At 39.0% G+C, this 22,356-nt stretch overlaps 1 protein-coding gene across 5 annotated transcripts in view; it reads left to right on the forward strand.

The window, feature by feature from the left end:
* The window catches only part of LOC113663930, a 201,367-nt gene that overhangs the window by 93,016 nt on the left and 85,995 nt on the right, over window positions 1-22,356 (forward strand). The window contains exons 31-68 of one of the 5 annotated variants that reach the window (XM_047800915.1): window positions 38-349; window positions 454-732; window positions 881-1,204; window positions 1,643-1,954; window positions 2,055-2,333; window positions 2,449-2,772; window positions 3,185-3,496; window positions 3,601-3,879; window positions 4,028-4,351; window positions 4,791-5,102; window positions 5,203-5,481; window positions 5,597-5,920; window positions 6,333-6,644; window positions 6,749-7,027; window positions 7,176-7,499; window positions 7,938-8,249; window positions 8,350-8,628; window positions 8,744-9,067; window positions 9,480-9,791; window positions 9,896-10,174; window positions 10,323-10,646; window positions 11,086-11,397; window positions 11,498-11,776; window positions 11,892-12,215; window positions 12,628-12,939; window positions 13,044-13,322; window positions 13,471-13,794; window positions 14,233-14,544; window positions 14,649-14,927; window positions 15,076-15,399; window positions 15,838-16,149; window positions 16,250-16,528; window positions 16,644-16,967; window positions 17,382-17,693; window positions 17,798-18,076; window positions 18,225-18,548; window positions 18,621-18,752; window positions 19,024-20,092. In XM_047800915.1, the coding sequence (XP_047656871.1) occupies window positions 38-349; window positions 454-732; window positions 881-1,204; window positions 1,643-1,954; window positions 2,055-2,333; window positions 2,449-2,772; window positions 3,185-3,496; window positions 3,601-3,879; window positions 4,028-4,351; window positions 4,791-5,102; window positions 5,203-5,481; window positions 5,597-5,920; window positions 6,333-6,644; window positions 6,749-7,027; window positions 7,176-7,499; window positions 7,938-8,249; window positions 8,350-8,628; window positions 8,744-9,067; window positions 9,480-9,791; window positions 9,896-10,174; window positions 10,323-10,646; window positions 11,086-11,397; window positions 11,498-11,776; window positions 11,892-12,215; window positions 12,628-12,939; window positions 13,044-13,322; window positions 13,471-13,794; window positions 14,233-14,544; window positions 14,649-14,927; window positions 15,076-15,399; window positions 15,838-16,149; window positions 16,250-16,528; window positions 16,644-16,967; window positions 17,382-17,693; window positions 17,798-18,076; window positions 18,225-18,548; window positions 18,621-18,752; window positions 19,024-19,112 (11,201 nt within the window). In that variant the 3' untranslated portion in view covers window positions 19,113-20,092. Of the gene's footprint in view, window positions 1-37; window positions 350-453; window positions 733-880; window positions 1,205-1,642; window positions 1,955-2,054; window positions 2,334-2,448; window positions 2,773-3,184; window positions 3,497-3,600; window positions 3,880-4,027; window positions 4,352-4,790; window positions 5,103-5,202; window positions 5,482-5,596; window positions 5,921-6,332; window positions 6,645-6,748; window positions 7,028-7,175; window positions 7,500-7,937; window positions 8,250-8,349; window positions 8,629-8,743; window positions 9,068-9,479; window positions 9,792-9,895; window positions 10,175-10,322; window positions 10,647-11,085; window positions 11,398-11,497; window positions 11,777-11,891; window positions 12,216-12,288; window positions 12,448-12,627; window positions 12,940-13,043; window positions 13,323-13,470; window positions 13,795-14,232; window positions 14,545-14,648; window positions 14,928-15,075; window positions 15,400-15,471; window positions 15,783-15,837; window positions 16,150-16,249; window positions 16,529-16,643; window positions 16,968-17,381; window positions 17,694-17,797; window positions 18,077-18,224; window positions 18,549-18,620; window positions 18,753-19,023; window positions 20,093-22,356 lie in introns of those variants that run through there. The other 4 variants (XM_047800914.1, XM_047800916.1, XM_047800917.1 and 1 more) reach the window with 4 other exon arrangements.

The raw sequence follows: 22,356 nt of genomic DNA on the forward strand, positions 1-22,356 counted from the left end.
TAATAAAACCCTTCTGTCTTTTCATATATTAACTCAGTCCGAGAGATCAGGCTGGTGAATGGTCCGAGTAAATGTTGTGGTCGAGTGGAGATCCAGCACAGAGCCCAGTGGGGAACAGTGTGTGATGATAACTGGGACTTAAGGGATGCAGAGGTGGTGTGTAGGCAGCTTGGATGTGGTAAAGCCATCAGCGCTCCTGGAAAGTCCCACTTTGGTCAGGGAAGTGAACCAACCTGGCTGGGTAATGTTCAGTGTAAAGGAACCGAGAGCTACATAGATCAGTGTTCACACAGTACATTTGGAGTAAAGAACTGTGGACATGATGAAGATGCAGGTGTCGTTTGCTCAAGTAAGTTATTGTTGTTTATTTGTATGTATGTATGTATTTATATATATTTTATACCCTGTTTGAAATGAATACATTTACAATATTATGAAACATATTTCTTTAAGACATGCAGAGTCCAACACTGACTCGGATCTCCCCAAACTCTGTGGTCTCACTTGGAGAAGTCCTTCAGTTCACATGTACCACACCCAGTCCATCATGCATCTCTGTAGACTTCAGTTTGTATGAAACTGGGACATTGATAAAGACACAAACTGCAGAGACTACAACAACATTTACTCTAACTGTAGATGCCTCACATCAGGGTCAGTACACCTGTGACTACTCATACAGGGAAAGTAACTCTACTTCATCCAGGAGCAACGCCATTAACATCACTGTGGGTGAGTGACATTTTCTGGACATTTACTGCCAGTACCATACAGTATTTGCAGCTCAAACTGCAATCTATTTTTGTAAAGTTCTTGAATTTCAGTAGCACGTTCATATTAAAATATTAATTTCTGATAATCCTTGCTTGTTATTTTATAGTGAACTTGCAGCAGCCCGATATCTCCTTCATTGTTGCTGATGCATGGTACCACTACGGGCCTGAAAGACCAGAAATGATCAGGGGCTATGGCTTCTCCATCATCTGCTCCACTGAAACTCAGTATCCTGAAGGTTCTTTCTATTTGGGCTTCAGTGGATCCAACATCACCAGAACTCAGTCAGCTGTTAACCACTCAGCTGTCTTCCTTTTTCCTGAAGCAGACTTTGATCATCAGGGAAACTACAGCTGTACTTATGAAGTTAAAGTGTCTTCACGTACCTTTACCTCCACTACCACAGAACCCCTTTTTGTTGCTGTTAAAGGTATATTAAAATGATCTATGTCTATATTTGTGTTTTGCAGTTTAGTATTTGAAAAACTTGACTCTCTTTCACAATCACTGATGCCATACATTGGTATGGGAGTAACAGCAGGACTGCTTCTCATCTTAGTTTCAGTCATCATTTGCTTTGTGAAGACACAGAAAATATTTTGCATTTAATGCAGTCATTTTGTGGAAAAAATGTGTAAAACTTGCAGGAAAGCACCACATTACATTTACAGTGAAAGCACCACATTACATTTACTGTAGAAACCTAAAACATATTTGATTGTTTAGCTGAGTATTTCATTTAGTTAGGACATTTTAAATACAGCTACATTTGTTTCTAATATGATTTATTTTTATATATCAAGCTAGTTGCTACAATCAAAAATTACTAATTAATAAAACCCTTCTGTCTTTTCATATATTAACTCAGTCCGAGAGATCAGGCTGGTGAATGGTCCGAGTAAATGTTGTGGTCGAGTGGAGATCCAGCACAGAGCCCAGTGGGGAACAGTGTGTGATGATGACTGGGACTTAAGGGATGCAGAGGTGGTGTGTAGGCAGCTTGGATGTGGTAAAGCCATCAGCGCTCCTGGAAAGTCCCACTTTGGTCAGGGAAGTGAACCAACCTGGCTGGGTAATGTTCAGTGTAAAGGAACCGAGAGCTACATAGATCAGTGTTCACACAGTAGATTTGGAGTAAAGAACTGTGGACATGATGAAGATGCAGGTGTCGTTTGCTCAAGTAAGTTATCTTTGTTTATTTGTATGTAAGTATTTATATATCTTTTGTACTCTGTTTAAAGTGAATACATTTACAATATTATGAAACATATTTCTTTAAGACATGCAGAGTGCAACACTGACTCGGATCTCCCCAAACTCTGTGGTCTCACCTGGAGAAGTCCTGCAGTTCACATGTACCACACCCAGTCCATCATGCATCTCTGTAGACTTCAGTTTGTATAAAACTGGGACATTGATAAAGAAACAAACTGCAGAGACTACAACAACATTTACTCTGACTGTAGATGCCTCACATCAGGGTCAGTACACCTGTGACTACTCATACAAGGAAAGTGTCTCTATATCATCCAGGAGCAACTCCATTACCATCACTGTGGGTGAGTGACATTTTCTAAACATTTACTTCCAGTACCATACAGTATTTGCAGCTCAAGACACATTAATTGGCTATTAGATTTAAAATCCTGATAAATCATGTCTGTTGTTTTACAGTAAACTTGCAGCAGCCCAATATCTCCTTCATTGCTGCTGATGCATGGTACCACTACAGGCCCGAAGGACCAGAAATGATCAAGGGCTATGGCTTTTCCATCATCTGCTCCACTAGACCTCAGTATGCAGGAGGTTCCTTCCATTTGGGCTTCAGTGAATCCAACATCACCAGAACTCAGTCAGCTGTTAACCACTCAGCTGTCTTCCTTTTTCCTGAAGCAGACTTTGATCATCAGGGAAACTACAGCTGTACTTATGAAGTTAAAGTGTCTTCACGTACCTTTACCTCCAATACCACAGAACCCCTTTTTGTTGCTGTTAAAGGTATATTAAAATAAACTATGTCTATTTTTTGTGTTTTGCAGTTTAGAATTTGAAAAACTTGACTCTCTTTCAGCATCACTGATGCCATACATTGGTATGGGAGTAAAAGCAGGATTGCTTCTCATCTTAGTTCCAGTCATCATTTGTTTTGTGAAGACAGAAAATATTTAGCTTTTAATGCAGTCATTTTGTGGAAAAAATGTGTAAAACTTGCAGGAAAGTGCCACATTACATTTACTGTAGAAACCTAAAACATATTTGATTGTTTAGCTGAGTATTGAATTTAGTTAGGACATTTTAAATACAGCTACATTTGTGTCTAATATGATTAATTTTTATATATTAAGCTAGTTGGTACAATCAAAAATTACTAATTAATAAAACCCTGCTGGCTTTTCATATATTAACTCAGTCCAAGAGATCAGGCTGGTGAATGGTCCGAGTAAATGTTGTGGTCGAGTGGAGATCCAGCACAGAGCCCAGTGGGGAACAGTGTGTGATGATAACTGGGACTTAAGGGATGCAGAGGTGGTGTGTAGGCAGCTTGGATGTGGTAAAGCCATCAGCGCTCCTGGAAAGTCCCACTTTGGTCAGGGAAGTGAACCAACCTGGCTGGGTAATGTTCAGTGTAAAGGAACCGAGAGCTACATAGATCAGTGTTCACACAGTGTATTTGGAGTAGAGAACTGTGGACATGATGAAGATGCAGGTGTCGTTTGCTCAAGTAAGTTATTGTTGTTTATTTGTATGTATGTATGTATTTATATATATTTTATACCCTGTTTGAAACTAATACATTTACAATATTATGAAACATATTTCTTTAAGACATGCAGAGTCCAACACTGACTCGGATCTCCCCAAACTCTGTGGTCTCACTTGGAGAAGTCCTTCAGTTCACATGTACCACACCCAGTCCATCATGCATCTCTCTAGACTTCAGTTTGTATAAAACTGGGACATTGATAAAGACACAAACTGCAGAGACTACAACAACATTTACTCTGACTGTAGATGCCTCACATCAGGGTCAGTACACCTGTGACTACTCATACAGGGAAAGTAACTCTACTTCATCCAGGAGCAACGCCATTAACATCACTGTGGGTGAGTGACATTTTCTGGACATTTACTGCCAGTACCATACAGTATTTGCAGCTCAAACTGCAATCTATTTTTGTAAAGTTCTTGAATTTCAGTAGCACGTTTATATTAAAATATTAATTTCTGATAATCCTTGCTTGTTATTTTATAGTGAACTTGCAGCAGCCCGATATCTCCTTCATTGTTGCTGATGCATGGTACCACTACGGGCCTGAAAGACCAGAAATGATCAGGGGCTATGGCTTCTCCATCATCTGCTCCACTGAAACTCAGTATCCTGAAGGTTCTTTCTATTTGGGCTTCAGTAGATCCAACATCTCCAGAACTCAGTCAGCTGTTAACCACTCAGCTGTCTTCCTGTTTCCTGAAGCAGATTTTGATCATCAGGGAAACTACAGCTGTACTTATGAAGTTAAAGTGTCTTCACGTACCTTTACCTCCACTACCACAGAACCCCTTTTTGTTGCTGTTAAAGGTATATTAAAATAATCTATGTCTATTTTTGTGTTTTGCAGTTTAGAATTTGAAAAACTTGACTCTCTTTCAGCATCACTTATGCCATACATTGGTATGGGAGTAAAAGCAGGATTGCTTCTCATCTTAGTTTCAGTCATCATTTGCTTTGTGAAGACACAGAAAATATTTTGCATTTAATGCAGTCATTTTGTGGAAAAAAATGTGTAAAACTTGCAGGAAAGCACCACATTACATTTACAGTGAAAGCACCACATTACATTTACTGTAGAAACCTAAAACATATTTGATTGTTTAGCTGAGTATTTCATTTAGTTAGGACATTTTAAATACAGCTACATTTGTTTCTAATATGATTTATTTTTATATATCAAGCTAGTTGCTACAATCAAAAATTACTAATTAATAAAACCCTTCTGTCTTTTCATATATTAACTCAGTCCGAGAGATCAGGCTGGTGAATGGTCCGAGTAAATGTTGTGGTCGAGTGGAGATCCAGCACAGAGCCCAGTGGGGAACAGTGTGTGATGATAACTGGGACTTAAGGGATGCAGAGGTGGTGTGTAGGCAGCTTGGATGTGGTAAAGCCATCAGCGCTCCTGGAAAGTCCCACTTTGGTCAGGGAAGTGAACCAACCTGGCTGGGTAATGTTCAGTGTAAAGGAACCGAGAGCTACATAGATCAGTGTTCACACAGTGTATTTGGAGTAAAGAACTGTGGACATGATGAAGATGCAGGTGTCGTTTGCTCAAGTAAGTTATTGTTGTTTATTTGTATGTAAGTATTTATATATCTTTTGTACCCTGTTTAAAGTGAATACATTTACAATATTATGAAACATATTTCTTTAAGACATGCAGAGTGCAACACTGACTCGGATCTCCCCAAACTCTGTGGTCTCACCTGGAGAAGTCCTTCAGTTCACATGTACCACACCCAGTCCATCATGCATCTCTGTAGACTTCAGTTTGTATAAGACTGGGACATTGATAAAGAAACAAACTGCAGAGACTACAACAACATTTACTCTGACTGTAGATGCCTCACATCAGGGTCAGTACACCTGTGCCTACTCATACAGGGAAAGTGTCTCTACATCATCCAGGAGTAACTCCATTACCATCACTGTGGGTGAGTGACATTTTCTAAACATTTACTGCCAGTACCATACAGTATTTGCAGCTCAAGACACATTAATTGGCTATTAGATTTAAAATCCTGATAAATCATGTCTGTTGTTTTACAGTAAACTTGCAGCAGCCCAATATCTCCTTCATTGCTGCTGATGCATGGTACCACTACAGGCCCGAAGGACCAGAAATGATCAAGGGCTATGGCTTTTCCATCATCTGCTCCACTAGACCTCAGTATGCAGGAGGTTCCTTCCATTTGGGGTTCAGAGGATTCCACATCACCAGAACTCAGTCAGCTGTTAACCACTCAGCTGTCTTCCTTTTTCCTGAAGCAGATTTTGATCATCAGGGAAACTACAGCTGTACTTATGAAGTTAAAGTGTCTTCACGTACCTTTACCTCCACTACCACAGAACCCCTTTTTGTTGCTGTTAAAGGTATATTAAAATAAACTATGTCTATTTTTTGTGTTTTGCAGTTTAGAATTTGAAAAACTTGACTCTCTTTCAGCATCACTGATGCCATACATTGGTATGGGAGTAAAAGCAGGATTGCTTCTCATCCTAGTTCCCATCATCATTTGTTTTGTGAAGACAGAAAATATTTAGCTTTTAATGCAGTCATTTTGTGGAAAAAATGTGTAAAACTTGCAGGAAAGTGCCACATTACATTTACTGTAGAAACCTAAAACATATTTGATTGTTTAGCTGAGTATTGAATTTAGTTAGGACATTTTAAATACAGCTACATTTGTGTCTAATATGATTAATTTTTATATATTAAGCTAGTTGGTACAATCAAAAATTACTAATTAATAAAACCCTGCTGGCTTTTCATATATTAACTCAGTCCGAGAGATCAGGCTGGTGAATGGTCCGAGTAAATGTTGTGGTCGAGTGGAGATCCAGCACAGAGCCCAGTGGGGAACAGTGTGTGATGATAACTGGGACTTAAGGGATGCAGAGGTGGTGTGTAGGCAGCTTGGATGTGGTAAAGCCATCAGCGCTCCTCAAAAGTCCCACTTTGGTCAGGGAAGTGAACCAACCTGGCTGGGTAATGTTCAGTGTAAAGGAACTGAGAGCTACATAGATCAGTGTTCACACAGTGTATTTGGAGTAGAGAACTGTGGACATGATGAAGATGCAGGTGTCGTTTGCTCAAGTAAGTTATTGTTGTTTATTTGTATGTATGTATGTATTTATATATATTTTATACCCTGTTTGAAATGAATACATTTACAATATTATGAAACATATTTCTTTAAGACATGCAGAGTCCAACACTGACTCGGATCTCCCCAAACTCTGTGGTCTCACCTGGAGAAGTCCTTCAGTTCACATGTACCACACCCAGTCCATCATGCATCTCTGTAGACTTCAGTTTGTATAAAACTGGGACATTGATAAAGACACAAACTGCAGAGACTACAACAACATTTACTCTGACTGTAGATGCCTCACATCAGGGTCAGTACACCTGTGACTACTCATACAGGGAAAGTAACTCTACTTCATCCAGGAGCAACGCCATTAACATCACTGTGGGTGAGTGACATTTTCTGGACATTTACTGCCAGTACCATACAGTATTTGCAGCTCAAACTGCAATCTATTTTTGTAAAGTTCTTGAATTTCAGTAGCACGTTTATATTAAAATATTAATTTCTGATAATCCTTGCTTGTTATTTTATAGTGAACTTGCAGCAGCCCGATATCTCCTTCATTGTTGCTGATGCATGGTACCACTACGGGCCTGAAAGACCAGAAATGATCAGGGGCTATGGCTTCTCCATCATCTGCTCCACTGAAACTCAGTATCCTGAAGGTTCTTTCTATTTGGGCTTCAGTGGATCCAACATCTCCAGAACTCAGTCAGCTGTTAACCACTCGGCTGTCTTCCTTTTTCCTGAAGCAGACTTTGATCATCAGGGAAACTACAGCTGTACTTATGAAGTTAAAGTGTCTTCACGAACCTTTACCTCCACTACCACTGAACCCCTTTTTGTTGCTGTTAAAGGTATATTAAAATAATCTATGTCTATTTTTGTGTTTTGCAGTTTAGAATTTGAAAAACTTGACTCTCTTTCAGCATCACTGATGCCATACATTGGTATGGGAGTAACAGCAGGACTGCTTCTCATCTTAGTTTCAGTCATCATTTGCTTTGTGAAGACACAGAAAATATTTTGCATTTAATGCAGTCATTTTGTGGAAAAAATGTGTAAAACTTGCAGGAAAGCACCACATTACATTTACAGTGAAAGCACCACATTACATTTACTGTAGAAACCTAAAACATATTTGATTGTTTAGCTGAGTATTTCATTTAGTTAGGACATTTTAAATACAGCTACATTTGTTTCTAATATGATTTATTTTTATATATCAAGCTAGTTGCTACAATCAAAAATTACTAATTAATAAAACCCTTCTGTCTTTTCATATATTATCTCAGTCCGAGAGATCAGGCTGGTGAATGGTCCGAGTAAATGTTGTGGTCGAGTGGAGATCCAGCACAGAGCCCAGTGGGGAACAGTGTGTGATGATAACTGGGACTTAAGGGATGCAGAGGTGGTGTGTAGGCAGCTTGGATGTGGTAAAGCCATCAGCGCTCCTGGAAAGTCCCACTTTGGTCAGGGAAGTGAACCAACCTGGCTGGGTAATGTTCAGTGTAAAGGAACCGAGAGCTACATAGATCAGTGTTCACACAGTAGATTTGGAGTAAAGAACTGTGGACATGATGAAGATGCAGGTGTCGTTTGCTCAAGTAAGTTATCTTTGTTTATTTGTATGTAAGTATTTATATATCTTTTGTACCCTGTTTAAAGTGAATACATTTACAATATTATGAAACATATTTCTTTAAGACATGCAGAGTGCAACACTGACTCGCATCTCCCCAAACTCTGTGGTCTCACCTGGAGAAGTCCTGCAGTTCACATGTACCACACCCAGTCCATCATGCATCTCTGTAGACTTCAGTTTGTATAAAACTGGGACATTGATAAAGAAACAAACTGCAGAGACTACAACAACATTTACTCTGACTGTAGATGCCTCACATCAGGGTCAGTACACCTGTGACTACTCATACAGGGAAAGTGTCTCTATATCATCCAGGAGCAAATCCATTACCATCACTGTGGGTGAGTGACATTTTCTGGACATTTACTGCCAGTACCATACAGTATTTGCAGCTCAAGACACATTAATTGGCTATTAGATTTAAAATCCTGATAAATCATGTCTGTTGTTTTACAGTAAACTTGCAGCAGCCCAATATCTCCTTCATTGCTGCTGATGCATGGTACCACTACAGGCCCGAAGGACTAGAAATGATCAAGGGCTATGGCTTTTCCATCATCTGCTCCACTAGACCTCAGTATGCAGGAGGTTCCTTCCATTTGGGGTTCAGGGGATTCCACATCACCAGAACTCAGTCAGCTGTTAACCACTCAGCTGTCTTCCTTTTTCCTGAAGCAGATTTTGATCATCAGGGAAACTACAGCTGTACTTATGAAGTTAAAGTGTCTTCACGTACCTTTACCTCCACTACCACAGAACCCCTTTTTGTTGCTGTTAAAGGTATATTTAAATAAACTATGTCTATTTTTTGTGTTTTGCAGTTTAGAATTTGAAAAACTTGACTCTCTTTCAGCATCACTGATGCCATACATTGGTATGGGAGTAAAAGCAGGATTGCTTCTCATCTTAGTTCCCATCATCATTTGTTTTGTGAAGACAGAAAATATTTAGCTTTTAATGCAGTCATTTTGTGGAAAAAATGTGTAAAACTTGCAGGAAAGTGCCACATTACATTTACTGTAGAAACCTAAAACATATTTGATTGTTTAGCTGAGTATTGAATTTAGTTAGGACATTTTAAATACAGCTACATTTGTGTCTAATATGATTAATTTTTATATATTAAGCTAGTTGGTACAATCAAAAATTACTAATTAATAAAACCCTGCTGGCTTTTCATATATTAACTCAGTCCGAGAGATCAGGCTGGTGAATGGTCCGAGTAAATGTTGTGGTCGAGTGGAGATCCAGCACAGAGCCCAGTGGGGAACAGTGTGTGATGATAACTGGGACTTAAGGGATGCAGAGGTGGTGTGTAGGCAGCTTGGATGTGGTAAAGCCATCAGCGCTCCTGGAAAGTCCCACTTTGGTCAGGGAAGTGAACCAACCTGGCTGGGTAATGTTCAGTGTAAAGGAACCGAGAGCTACATAGATCAGTGTTCACACAGTGTATTTGGAGTAGAGAACTGTGGACATGATGAAGATGCAGGTGTCGTTTGCTCAAGTAAGTTATCTTTGTTTATTTGTATGTATGTATGTATTTATATATATTTTATACCCTGTTTGAAATTAATACATTTACAATATTATGAAACATATTTCTTTAAGACATGCAGAGTCCAACACTGACTCGGATCTCCCCAAACTCTGTGGTCTCACTTGGAGAAGTCCTTCAGTTCACATGTACCACACCCAGTCCATCATGCATCTCTCTAGACTTCAGTTTGTATAAAACTGGGACATTGATAAAGACACAAACTGCAGAGACTACAACAACATTTACTCTGACTGTAGATGCCTCACATCAGGGTCAGTACACCTGTGACTACTCATACAGGGAAAGTAACTCTACTTCATCCAGGAGCAACGCCATTAACATCACTGTGGGTGAGTGACATTTTCTGGACATTTACTGCCAGTACCATACAGTATTTGCAGCTCAAACTGCAATCTATTTTTGTAAAGTTCTTGAATTTCAGTAGCACGTTTATATTAAAATATTAATTTCTGATAATCCTTGCTTGTTATTTTATAGTGAACTTGCAGCAGCCCGATATCTCCTTCATTGTTGCTGATGCATGGTACCACTACGGGCCTGAAAGACCAGAAATGATCAGGGGCTATGGCTTCTCCATCATCTGCTCCACTGAAACTCAGTATCCTGAAGGTTCTTTCTATTTGGGCTTCAGTGGATCCAACATCTCCAGAACTCAGTCAGCTGTTAACCACTCAGCTGTCTTCCTGTTTCCTGAAGCAGATTTTGATCATCAGGGAAACTACAGCTGTACTTATGAAGTTAAAGTGTCTTCACGTACCTTTACCTCCACTACCACAGAACCCCTTTTTGTTGCTGTTAAAGGTATATTAAAATAATCTATGTCTATTTTTGTGTTTTGCAGTTTAGAATTTGAAAAACTTGACTCTCTTTCAGCATCACTGATGCCATACATTGGTATGGGAGTAAAAGCAGGATTGCTTCTCATCTTAGTTTCAGTCATCATTTGCTTTGTGAAGACACAGAAAATATTTTGCATTTAATGCAGTCATTTTGTGGAAAAAAATGTGTAAAACTTGCAGGAAAGCACCACATTACATTTACAGTGAAAGCACCACATTACATTTACTGTAGAAACCTAAAACATATTTGATTGTTTAGCTGAGTATTTCATTTAGTTAGGACATTTTAAATACAGCTACATTTGTTTCTAATATGATTTATTTTTATATATCAAGCTAGTTGCTACAATCAAAAATTACTAATTAATAAAACCCTTCTGTCTTTTCATATATTAACTCAGTCCGAGAGATCAGGCTGGTGAATGGTCCGAGTAAATGTTGTGGTCGAGTGCAGATCCAGCACAGAGCCCAGTGGGGAACAGTGTGTGATGATAACTGGGACTTAAGGGATGCAGAGGTGGTGTGTAGGCAGCTTGGATGTGGTAAAGCCATCAGCGCTCCTGGAAAGTCCCACTTTGGTCAGGGAAGTGAACCAACCTGGCTGGGTAATGTTCAGTGTAAAGGAACCGAGAGCTACATAGATCAGTGTTCACACAGTAGATTTGGAGTAAAGAACTGTGGACATGATGAAGATGCAGGTGTCGTTTGCTCAAGTAAGTTATCTTTGTTTATTTGTATGTAAGTATTTATATATCTTTTGTACCCTGTTTAAAGTGAATACATTTACAATATTATGAAACATATTTCTTTAAGACATGCAGAGTGCAACACTGACTCGCATCTCCCCAAACTCTGTGGTCTCACCTGGAGAAGTCCTGCAGTTCACATGTACCACACCCAGTCCATCATGCATCTCTGTAGACTTCAGTTTGTATAAATCTGGGACATTGATAAAGAAACAAACTGCAGAGACTACAACAACATTTACTCTGACTGTAGATGCCTCACATCAGGGTCAGTACACCTGTGACTACTCATACAGGGAAAGTGTCTCTATATCATCCAGGAGCAACTCCATTACCATCACTGTGGGTGAGTGACATTTTCTGGACATTTACTGCCAGTACTATACAGTATTTGCAGCTCAAGACACATTAATTGGCTATTAGATTTAAAATCCTGATAAATCATGTCTGTTGTTTTACAGTAAACTTGCAGCAGCCCAATATCTCCTTCATTGCTGCTGATGCATGGTACCACTACAGGCCTGAAGGACCAGAAATGATCAAGGGCTATGGCTTTTCCATCATCTGCTCCACTAGACCTCAGTATGCAGGAGGTTCCTTCCATTTGGGGTTCAGAGGATTCCACATCACCAGAACTCAGTCAGCTGTTAACCACTCAGCTGTCTTCCTTTTTCCTGAAGCAGATTTTGATCATCAGGGAAACTACAGCTGTACTTATGAAGTTAAAGTGTCTTCACGTACCTTTACCTCCACTACCACAGAACCCCTTTTTGTTGCTGTTAAAGGTATATTTAAATAAACTATGTCTATTTTTTGTGTTTTGCAGTTTAGAATTTGAAAAACTTGACTCTCTTTCAGCATCACTGATGCCATACATTGGTATGGGAGTAAAAGCAGGATTGCTTCTCATCCTAGTTCCCATCATCATTTGTTTTGTGAAGACAGAAAATATTTAGCTTTTAATGCAGTCATTTTGTGGAAAAAATGTGTAAAACTTGCAGGAAAGTGCCACATTACATTTACTGTAGAAACCTAAAACATATTTGATTGTTTAGCTGAGTATTGAATTTAGTTAGGACATTTTAAATACAGCTACATTTGTGTCTAATATGATTAATTTTTATATATTAAGCTAGTTGGTACAATCAAAAATTACTAATTAATAAAACCCTGCTGGCTTTTCATATATTAACTCAGTCCGAGAGATCAGGCTGGTGAATGGTCCGAGTAAATGTTGTGGTCGAGTGGAGATCCAGCACAGAGCCCAGTGGGGAACAGTGTGTGATGATAACTGGGACTTAAGGGATGCAGAGGTGGTGTGTAGGCAGCTTGGATGTGGTAAAGCCATCAGCGCTCCTCAAAAGTCCCACTTTGGTCAGGGAAGTGAACCAACCTGGCTGGGTAATGTTCAGTGTAAAGGAACTGAGAGCTACATAGATCAGTGTTCACACAGTGTATTTGGAGTAGAGAACTGTGGACATGATGAAGATGCAGGTGTCGTTTGCTCAAGTAAGTTATTGTTGTTTATTTGTATGTATGTATGTATTTATATATATTTTATACCCTGTTTGAAATGAATACATTTACAATATTATGAAACATATTTCTTTAAGACATGCAGAGTCCAACACTGACTCGGATCTCCCCAAACTCTGTGGTCTCACCTGGAGAAGTCCTTCAGTTCACATGTACCACACCCAGTCCATCATGCATCTCTGTAGACTTCAGTTTGTATAAAACTGGGACATTGATAAAGACACAAACTGCAGAGACTACAACAACATTTACTCTGACTGTAGATGCCTCACATCAGGGTCAGTACACCTGTGACTACTCATACAGGGAAAGTAACTCTACTTCATCCAGGAGCAACGCCATTAACATCACTGTGGGTGAGTGACATTTTCTGGACATTTACTGCCAGTACCATACAGTATTTGCAGCTCAAACTGCAATCTATTTTTGTAAAGTTCTTGAATTTCAGTAGCACGTTCATATTAAAATATTAATTTCTGATAATCCTTGCTTGTTATTTTATAGTGAACCTGCAGCAGCCCGATATCTCCTTCATTGTTGCTGATGCATGGTACCACTACGGGCCTGAAAGACCAGAAATGATCAGGGGCTATGGCTTCTCCATCATCTGCTCCACTGAAACTCAGTATCCTGAAGGTTCTTTCTATTTGGGCTTCAGTGGATCCAACATCTCCAGAACTCAGTCAGCTGTTAACCACTCAGCTGTCTTCCTTTTTCCTGAAGCAGATTTTGATCATCAGGGAAACTACAGCTGTACTTATGAAGTTAAAGTGTCTTCACGTACCTTTACCTCAACTACCACTGAACCCCTTTTTGTTGCTGTTAAAGGTATATTAAAATAATCTATGTCTATGTTTGTGTTTTGCAGTTTAGTATTTGAAAAACTTGACTCTCTTTCACAATCACTGATGCCATACATTGGTATGGGAGTAACAGCAGGACTGCTTCTCATCTTAGTTTCAGTCATCATTTGCTTTGTGAAGACACAGAAAATATTTTGCATTTAATGCAGTCATTTTGTGGAAAAAATGTGTAAAACTTGCAGGAAAGCACCACATTACATTTACAGTGAAAGCACCACATTACATTTACTGTAGAAACCTAAAACATATTTGATTGTTTAGCTGAGTATTTCATTTAGTTAGGACATTTTAAATACAGCTAAATTTGTGTCTAATATGATTAATTTTTATATATTAAGCTAGTTGGTACAATCAAAAATTACTAATTAATAAAACCCTGCTGGCTTTTCATATATTAACTCAGTCCGAGAGATCAGGCTGGTGAACGGTCCGAGTAAATGTTGTGGTCGAGTGGAGATCCAGCACAGAGCCCAGTGGGGAACAGTGTGTGATGATGACTGGGACTTAAGGGATGCAGAGGTGGTGTGTAGGCAGCTTGGATGTGGTAAAGCCATCAGCGCTCCTGGAAAGTCCCACTTTGGTCAGGGAAGTGAACCAACCTGGCTGGGTAATGTTCAGTGTAAAGGAACTGAGAGGTACATAGATCAGTGTTCACACAGTGGATTTGGAGTAGAGAACTGTGGACATGATGAAGATGCAGGTGTCGTTTGCTCAAGTAAGTTATCTTTGTTTATTTGTATGTATGTATGTATTTATATATATTTTATACAATGTTTGAAATGAATACATTTACAATATTATGAAACATATTTCTTTAAGACATGCAGAGTCCAACACTGACTCGGATCTCCCCAAACTCTGTGGTCTCACCTGGAGAAGTCCTGCAGTTCACATGTACCACACCCAGTCCATCATGCATCTCTGTAGACTTCAGTTTGTATGAAACTGGGACATTGATAAAGACACAAACTGCAGAGACTACAACAACATTTACTCTGACTGTAGATGCCTCACATCAGGGTCAGTACACCTGTGACTACTCATACAGGGAAAGTAACTCTACTTCATCCAGGAGCAACGCCATTAACATCACTGTGGGTGAGTGACATTTTCTGGACATTTACTGCCAGTACCATATAGTATTTGCAGCTCAAACTGCAATCTATTTTTGTAAAGTTCTTGAATTTCAGTAGCACGTTTATATTAAAATATTAATTTCTGATAATCCTTGCTTGTTATTTTATAGTGAACTTGCAGCAGCCCGATATCTCCTTCATTGTTGCTGATGCATGGTACCACTACGGGCCTGAAAGACCAGAAATGATCAGGGGCTATGGCTTCTCCATCATCTGCTCCACTGAAACTCAGTATCCTGAAGGTTCTTTCTATTTGGGCTTCAGTGGATCCAACATCTCCAGAACTCAGTCAGCTGTTAACCACTCAGCTGTCTTCCTTTTTCCTGAAGCAGACTTTGATCATCAGGGAAACTACAGCTGTACTTATGAAGTTAAAGTGTCTTCACGTACCTTTACCTCCACTACCACTGAACCCCTTTTTGTTGCTGTTAAAGGTATATTAAAATAATCTATGTCTATTTTTGTGTTTTGCAGTTTAGAATTTGAAAAACTTGACTCTCTTTCAGCATCACTGATGCCATACATTGGTATGGGAGTAACAGCAGGACTGCTTCTCATCTTAGTTTCAGTCATCATTTGCTTTGTGAAGACACAGAAAATATTTTGCATTTAATGCAGTCATTTTGTGGAAAAAATGTGTAAAACTTGCAGGAAAGCACCACATTACATTTACAGTGAAAGCACCACATTACATTTACTGTAGAAACCTAAAACATATTTGATTGTTTAGCTGAGTATTTCATTTAGTTAGGACATTTTAAATACAGCTACATTTGTTTCTAATATGATTTATTTTTATATATCAAGCTAGTTGCTACAATCAAAAATTACTAATTAATAAAACCCTTCTGTCTTTTCATATATTAACTCAGTCCGAGAGATCAGGCTGGTGAATGGTCCGAGTAAATGTTGTGGTCGAGTGGAGATCCAGCACAGAGCCCAGTGGGGAACAGTGTGTGATGATAACTGGGACTTAAGGGATGCAGAGGTGGTGTGTAGGCAGCTTGGATGTGGTAAAGCCATCAGCGCTCCTGGAAAGTCCCACTTTGGTCAGGGAAGTGAACCAACCTGGCTGGGTAATGTTCAGTGTAAAGGAACCGAGAGCTACATAGATCAGTGTTCACACAGTAGATTTGGAGTAAAGAACTGTGGACATGATGAAGATGCAGGTGTTGTTTGCTCAAGTAAGTTATCTTTGTTTATTTGTATGTAAGTATTTATATATCTTTTGTACCCTGTTTAAAGTGAATACATTTACAATATTATGAAACATATTTCTTTAAGACATGCAGAGTGCAACACTGACTCGCATCTCCCCAAACTCTGTGGTCTCACCTGGAGAAGTCCTGCAGTTCACATGTACCACACCCAGTCCATCATGCATCTCTGTAGACTTCAGTTTGTATAAAACTGGGACATTGATAAAGAAACAAACTGCAGAGACTACAACAACATTTACTCTGACTGTAGATGCCTCACATCAGGGTCAGTACACCTGTGACTACTCATACAGGGAAAGTGTCTCTATATCATCCAGGAGCAAATCCATTACCATCACTGTGGGTGAGTGACATTTTCTGGACATTTACTGCCAGTACCATACAGTATTTGCAGCTCAAGACACATTAATTGGCTATTAGATTTAAAATCCTGATAAATCATGTCTGTTGTTTTACAGTAAACTTGCAGCAGCCCAATATCTCCTTCATTGCTGCTGATGCATGGTACCACTACAGGCCCGAAGGACCAGAAATGATCAAGGGCTATGGCTTTTCCATCATCTGCTCCACTAGACCTCAGTATGCAGGAGGTTCCTTCCATTTGGGGTTCAGAGGATTCCACATCACCAGAACTCAGTCAGCTGTTAACCACTCAGCTGTCTTCCTTTTTCCTGAAGCAGATTTTGATCATCAGGGAAAGTACAGCTGTACTTATGAAGTTAAAGTGTCTTCACGTACCTTTACCTCCACTACCACAGAACCCCTTTTTGTTGCTGTTAAAGGTATATTAAAATAAACTATGTCTATTTTTTGTGTTTTGCAGTTTAGAATTTGAAAAACTTGACTCTCTTTCAGCATCACTGATGCCATACATTGGTATGGGAGTAAAAGCAGGATTGCTTCTCATCCTAGTTCCCATCATCATTTGTTTTGTGAAGACACAGAAAATATTTTGCATTTAATGCAGTCATTTTGTGGAAAAAATGTGTAAAACTTGCAGGAAAGTGCCACATTACATTTACTGTAGAAACCTAAAACATATTTGATTGTTTAGCTGAGTATTGAATTTAGTTAGGACATTTTAAATACAGCTAAATTTGTGTCTAATATGATTAATTTTTATATATTAAGCTGGTTGGTACAATCAAAAATTACTAATTAATAAAACCCTGCTGGCTTTTCATATATTAACTCAGTCCGAGAGATCAGGCTGGTGAATGGTCCGAGTAAATGTTGTGGTCGAGTGGAGATCCAGCACAGAGCCCAGTGGGGAACAGTGTGTGATGATGACTGGGACTTAAGGGATGCAGAGGTGGTGTGTAGGCAGCTTGGATGTGGTAAAGCCATCAGCGCTCCTGGAAAGTCCCACTTTGGTCAGGGAAGTGAACCAACCTGGCTGGGAAATGTTCAGTGTAAAGGAACCGAGAGCTACATAGATCAGTGTTCACACAGTGTATTTGGAGTAGAGAACTGTGGACATGATGAAGATGCAGGTGTCGTTTGCTCAAGTAAGTTATTGTTGTTTATTTGTATGTATGTATGTATTTATATATATTTTATACCCTGTTTGAAATGAATACATTTACAATATTATGAAACATATTTCTTTAAGACATGCAGAGTCCAACACTGACTCGGATCTCCCCAAACTCTGTGGTCTCACTTGGAGAAGTCCTTCAGTTCACATGTACCACACCCAGTCCATCATGCATCTCTGTAGACTTCAGTTTGTATGAAACTGGGACATTGATAAAGACACAAACTGCAGAGACTACAACAACATTTACTCTGACTGTAGATGCCTCACATCAGGGTCAGTACACCTGTGACTACTCATACAGGGAAAGTAACTCTACTTCATCCAGGAGCAACGCCATTAACATCACTGTGGGTGAGTGACATTTTCTGGACATTTACTGCCAGTACCATACAGTATTTGCAGCTCAAACTGCAATCTATTTTTGTAAAGTTCTTGAATTTCAGTAGCACGTTCATATTAAAATATTAATTTCTGATAATCCTTGCTTGTTATTTTATAGTGAACTTGCAGCAGCCCGATATCTCCTTCATTGTTGCTGATGCATGGTACCACTACGGGCCTGAAAGACCAGAAATGATCAGGGGCTATGGCTTCTCCATCATCTGCTCCACTGAAACTCAGTATCCTGAAGGTTCTTTCTATTTGGGCTTCAGTGGATCCAACATCTCCAGAACTCAGTCAGCTGTTAACCACTCAGCTGTCTTCCTTTTTCCTGAAGCAGACTTTGATCATCAGGGAAACTACAGCTGTACTTATGAAGTTAAAGTGTCTTCACGTACCTTTACCTCCACTACCACTGAACCCCTTTTTGTTGCTGTTAAAGGTATATTAAAATAAACTATGTCTATTTTTGTGTTTTGCAGTTTAGTATTTGACAAACTTGACTCTCTTTCAGCATCACTGATGCCATACATTGGTATTGGGGTGACAGCAGGACTGCTTCTCATCTTAGTTCCAGTCATCATTTGCTTTGTGAAGACACAGAAAAGATCGAAATTTCAGAGTGACACAAAGAGTGATTCAGAGCGTGAGTAATCAATCCAACTGACTGTTATAAATTAATAACCCAAATAGAGACTTCTAGATAGGAGAAGTCTTCATAAGTTCTCCTAAGATTTAAAAAAAAGTCTACTGGTGACATGGTGAACATTTACCTAAAACATTTAAGCATGTAATCAATATTGTTGATTATTTTTGCACAACATAAATGCTTTTATTTATTACTTGTGTTATTTTTGAATTTTATCTAGAAAATGTATCTATAAACCTGTGTGTATTTTGTCACAATCAATCTGTAGGTGCTACAAACACATACGAGTGTCACCAAGCAGAGAATGAGAAAGATGACGAAGATGTTTATGAAAACATAGAAACCAGTTTCTACTAGAAGGATCTTTCAGAGGACTCGCATAACATCTCCCTTGATTTCCAGCCTGCTGAACAAAGAAGTGATGCAGATGATGACTATATTAATGTTGATGATGAGAAACAAAGTAATGACCTGTACAATGACCACGAGGATACGGAAATTTATGCAAACTGTGCAGAGTAATGTGGAAAACTAAATGATTATCCAAAACCCCATTTATATTCTATAAAGTGGTGCAGGTACAGGCACAAGTACAGGTAGCAAACAAAACAGGGACATAATCCAAGGGCAAAGTCAAGATTCAGTCAAGGGTCTGGCATCGAACAAATCATTTTCACCAGAAATTACACCAAAGTGCAAATAACAAGGTACTGAGTTCTTACCCAGATGCTGTACTACATGCAAAAAGGTGCTGCATCAATGTATTAGTTAAGGGGTGTGTATATTTATGCAAACAAATTATTATAAATTTACTCTTATTCTTTTTTATTTTGTTAAACATTTCTATTTGTTTCTCACTTGAATTATGTTAGTTACTATATCACATAAAAGGAGGAAAAGATGTGACGAGTTATCTTGTTTTAAATATCTTGTTTTATTACTAACACCCTTTAACTGTAACAGAAGTGATTAGACTTTTAAGATCTACTATATTAGGACTATATGGTCAGGGGCTCCATCATTGTGCAGGGCCTCAGACAATGACACAGGGTCGTTTATACCAATATCTCTGCTCTTCTGGCAGGTTGAAGTTGTTGCTTCTGAAAGTAACACACTCAATGTTTTCATTTTAATGTTCATACATGGACTGTGTTGCACAGATAATGTCTGGAACTTGGTATACACGAATGTTTTATTATTTTTATTATTTACTTTAGCTACACGGATGCTAATTGCTAAGATAATATGTTAATGTTAGCATGATTGACGGATATTTTATGAAGTCTTTTCCCCCCTCCATGAATACTGAGGTAAACTACTTTTTAAGGTGCAAGATATACCCACGTGGTTGAACTAAAAATAAAAAGAACAATCATCATATATATTTCATGTCAATGGATTATTCTCACTTGTCTCAACATAGAGTGCACTAGTGTTTATTTAGAGTAAACACTACCGAACAGTTGGCTTATCTTTTTAATCTTTTTATTATTTTAATTCTTAAAAAAATATTGAACTGGTTTTTGAATGTAATTGATTCTTTTTCTTTGCAATTGTCAATATTAGCTAATATGGGTTCTTTCTAATAATTTAATGCTTACTATTTTGCAATAACATTTACTGCACATTTTGATAATTCAAGGTAAGGCTTAACATTTGAACTTAATGAACTTGAAGGCATTCATTGTTAGTGTTTTTTTTTGTTGTTGTTAATCGATTTTATTAATAAATTCAAATTGTGTTTATCTTTATAAGTCTTTTGTTTGAATTTCATTATTAGTTTTTGGATTTTGTTAACGTAGAGAATGGAGACACAGTATGTCTATCTGTATTGTTTTCCACTAGGGTTATTGGTATTGGTGTAAAACCCAAAAAGCTGGGCACCCAGGTTTCCATATTTTCATATCTGATGACGAGCGGTGTCCAATCTTATCCACAACGGGCCGCTGTGGGTGCAAGTTTTCATTCCAACCAAGCAGAAGCCACACCTGATTCCACCTGTTTAATCAGTTGTTCTTGGCTTTTAGTAGACTCTGGTGTGGCTTCTGCTTGGTTGGAATGAAAACCTGTACCACACACTGGCCCTTTCCAGTTGTTTCCATAATGTTTCTTAACACTGAGGTATATTTAATTTTTTGTAAATCCTCACTGCCTGATTAGTACAAAAGTTAGTACGGTGTACTAGAGTGTTTTAATTATGTAGATACACCTATTGGTGACAATGAAAGACATAAGTTTTAAGTATTTACTGTACACTACAACACAAACATGGCTAATTAAACATTATCTAATTAAGCACCTCTTCTTCGTCTTTCGTTTTTTCCCGTTAGGGGTCACTACAGTGAATCATCAGTTTCCACCTAACTCTATCCTCATCATCCTCTTCTCTCGCACCAGTTACCTTCATGTACTCATTTAACACATCCATATATCTCCTCGTTGTCCTTCCTCTGGACCTCTTACCTTTCAACTCCGTCTCCAACATCCTTCTACCAATATAACCATCTCCCTCCCCTGTACATGTCCAAACCATCTCAATCTAGTCTCTCTGACCTTTTCCCCAAAACAGCCACCCTGAGCTGTCCCTCTGATGTGCTCCTTCCTAATCCTGTCAATCCTTGTCACTCCTAAAGAGAACCTAAACATCCCCATCTCTGCTACCTCCATCTCTGTCTCATGTCCTTTCCTCAGTGCTACAGTCTCAAACCCATACAGCAGATCTGCTCTCACTACTGTCTTTTACACCTTTCCTTTGATTCTTGCTGACACTCTTCTGTCACACACACAACACTCCTGACACTCTTCTATCACATGCAACACTCCTGACACTCTTCTGTCACACACAACACTCCTGACACTTTTCTCCATCCACTCCAACCCACCTGCACTCGCCTCTTCACTTCTGTAAGAAATTACAGATAATTGCACTCAAATTCCACACCAAGATACACATCTAATAGAGCTCATTCCTAAAAAGGGTTAAGTATCATAAGGTAATACATTTAGGACTCTAAACGTATAAACTTGATTAAATTGTTAGTATGGGAGCGACAGCAGGGCATCAATGATCACCACGAACAAAGGGTCTACGGGACCGTGATTACCATTTAAAGTAACCACTTGGTTGATATATAACCATCTCCCTCCTCTGTACATGTCCAAACCATCTCAATCTAGTCTCTCTGACGTTTTCCCCAAAACAGCCTGAGCTGTCCCTCTGATGTGCGCCTTCCTAATCCTATCCATCCTCATCACTTCTAAAGAGAACCTCAACATAATCATATCTGCTACCTCCATCTCTGTCTCATGTCTTTTCCTCACTGCTACAGTCTCAAACCCATACAGCAGAGCTGCTCTTACAACGCTCTTTTACAACTTTCCTTTGATTCTTGCTGACATTTTTCTATCACAAAACATTCCTGACACTTTTCTCCACCCACTCCAACCCACCTGCACTCGGCTCTTCACCTCTTTTCCACACTCCCCATTACACTGGACAGTTGACCCCAAATCCTTAAACTCCTGCACCATCTTGACCTCATCCCCCTGTAACTTCACTGTTCTACTTCCCTCCCTCTCGTTCATCCACATATATATTGTC

This window comes from Tachysurus fulvidraco, chromosome 15 (assembly GCF_022655615.1).
Source record: "Tachysurus fulvidraco isolate hzauxx_2018 chromosome 15, HZAU_PFXX_2.0, whole genome shotgun sequence".
Classification (NCBI taxonomy): Eukaryota; Metazoa; Chordata; class Actinopteri; order Siluriformes; family Bagridae; genus Tachysurus; species Tachysurus fulvidraco.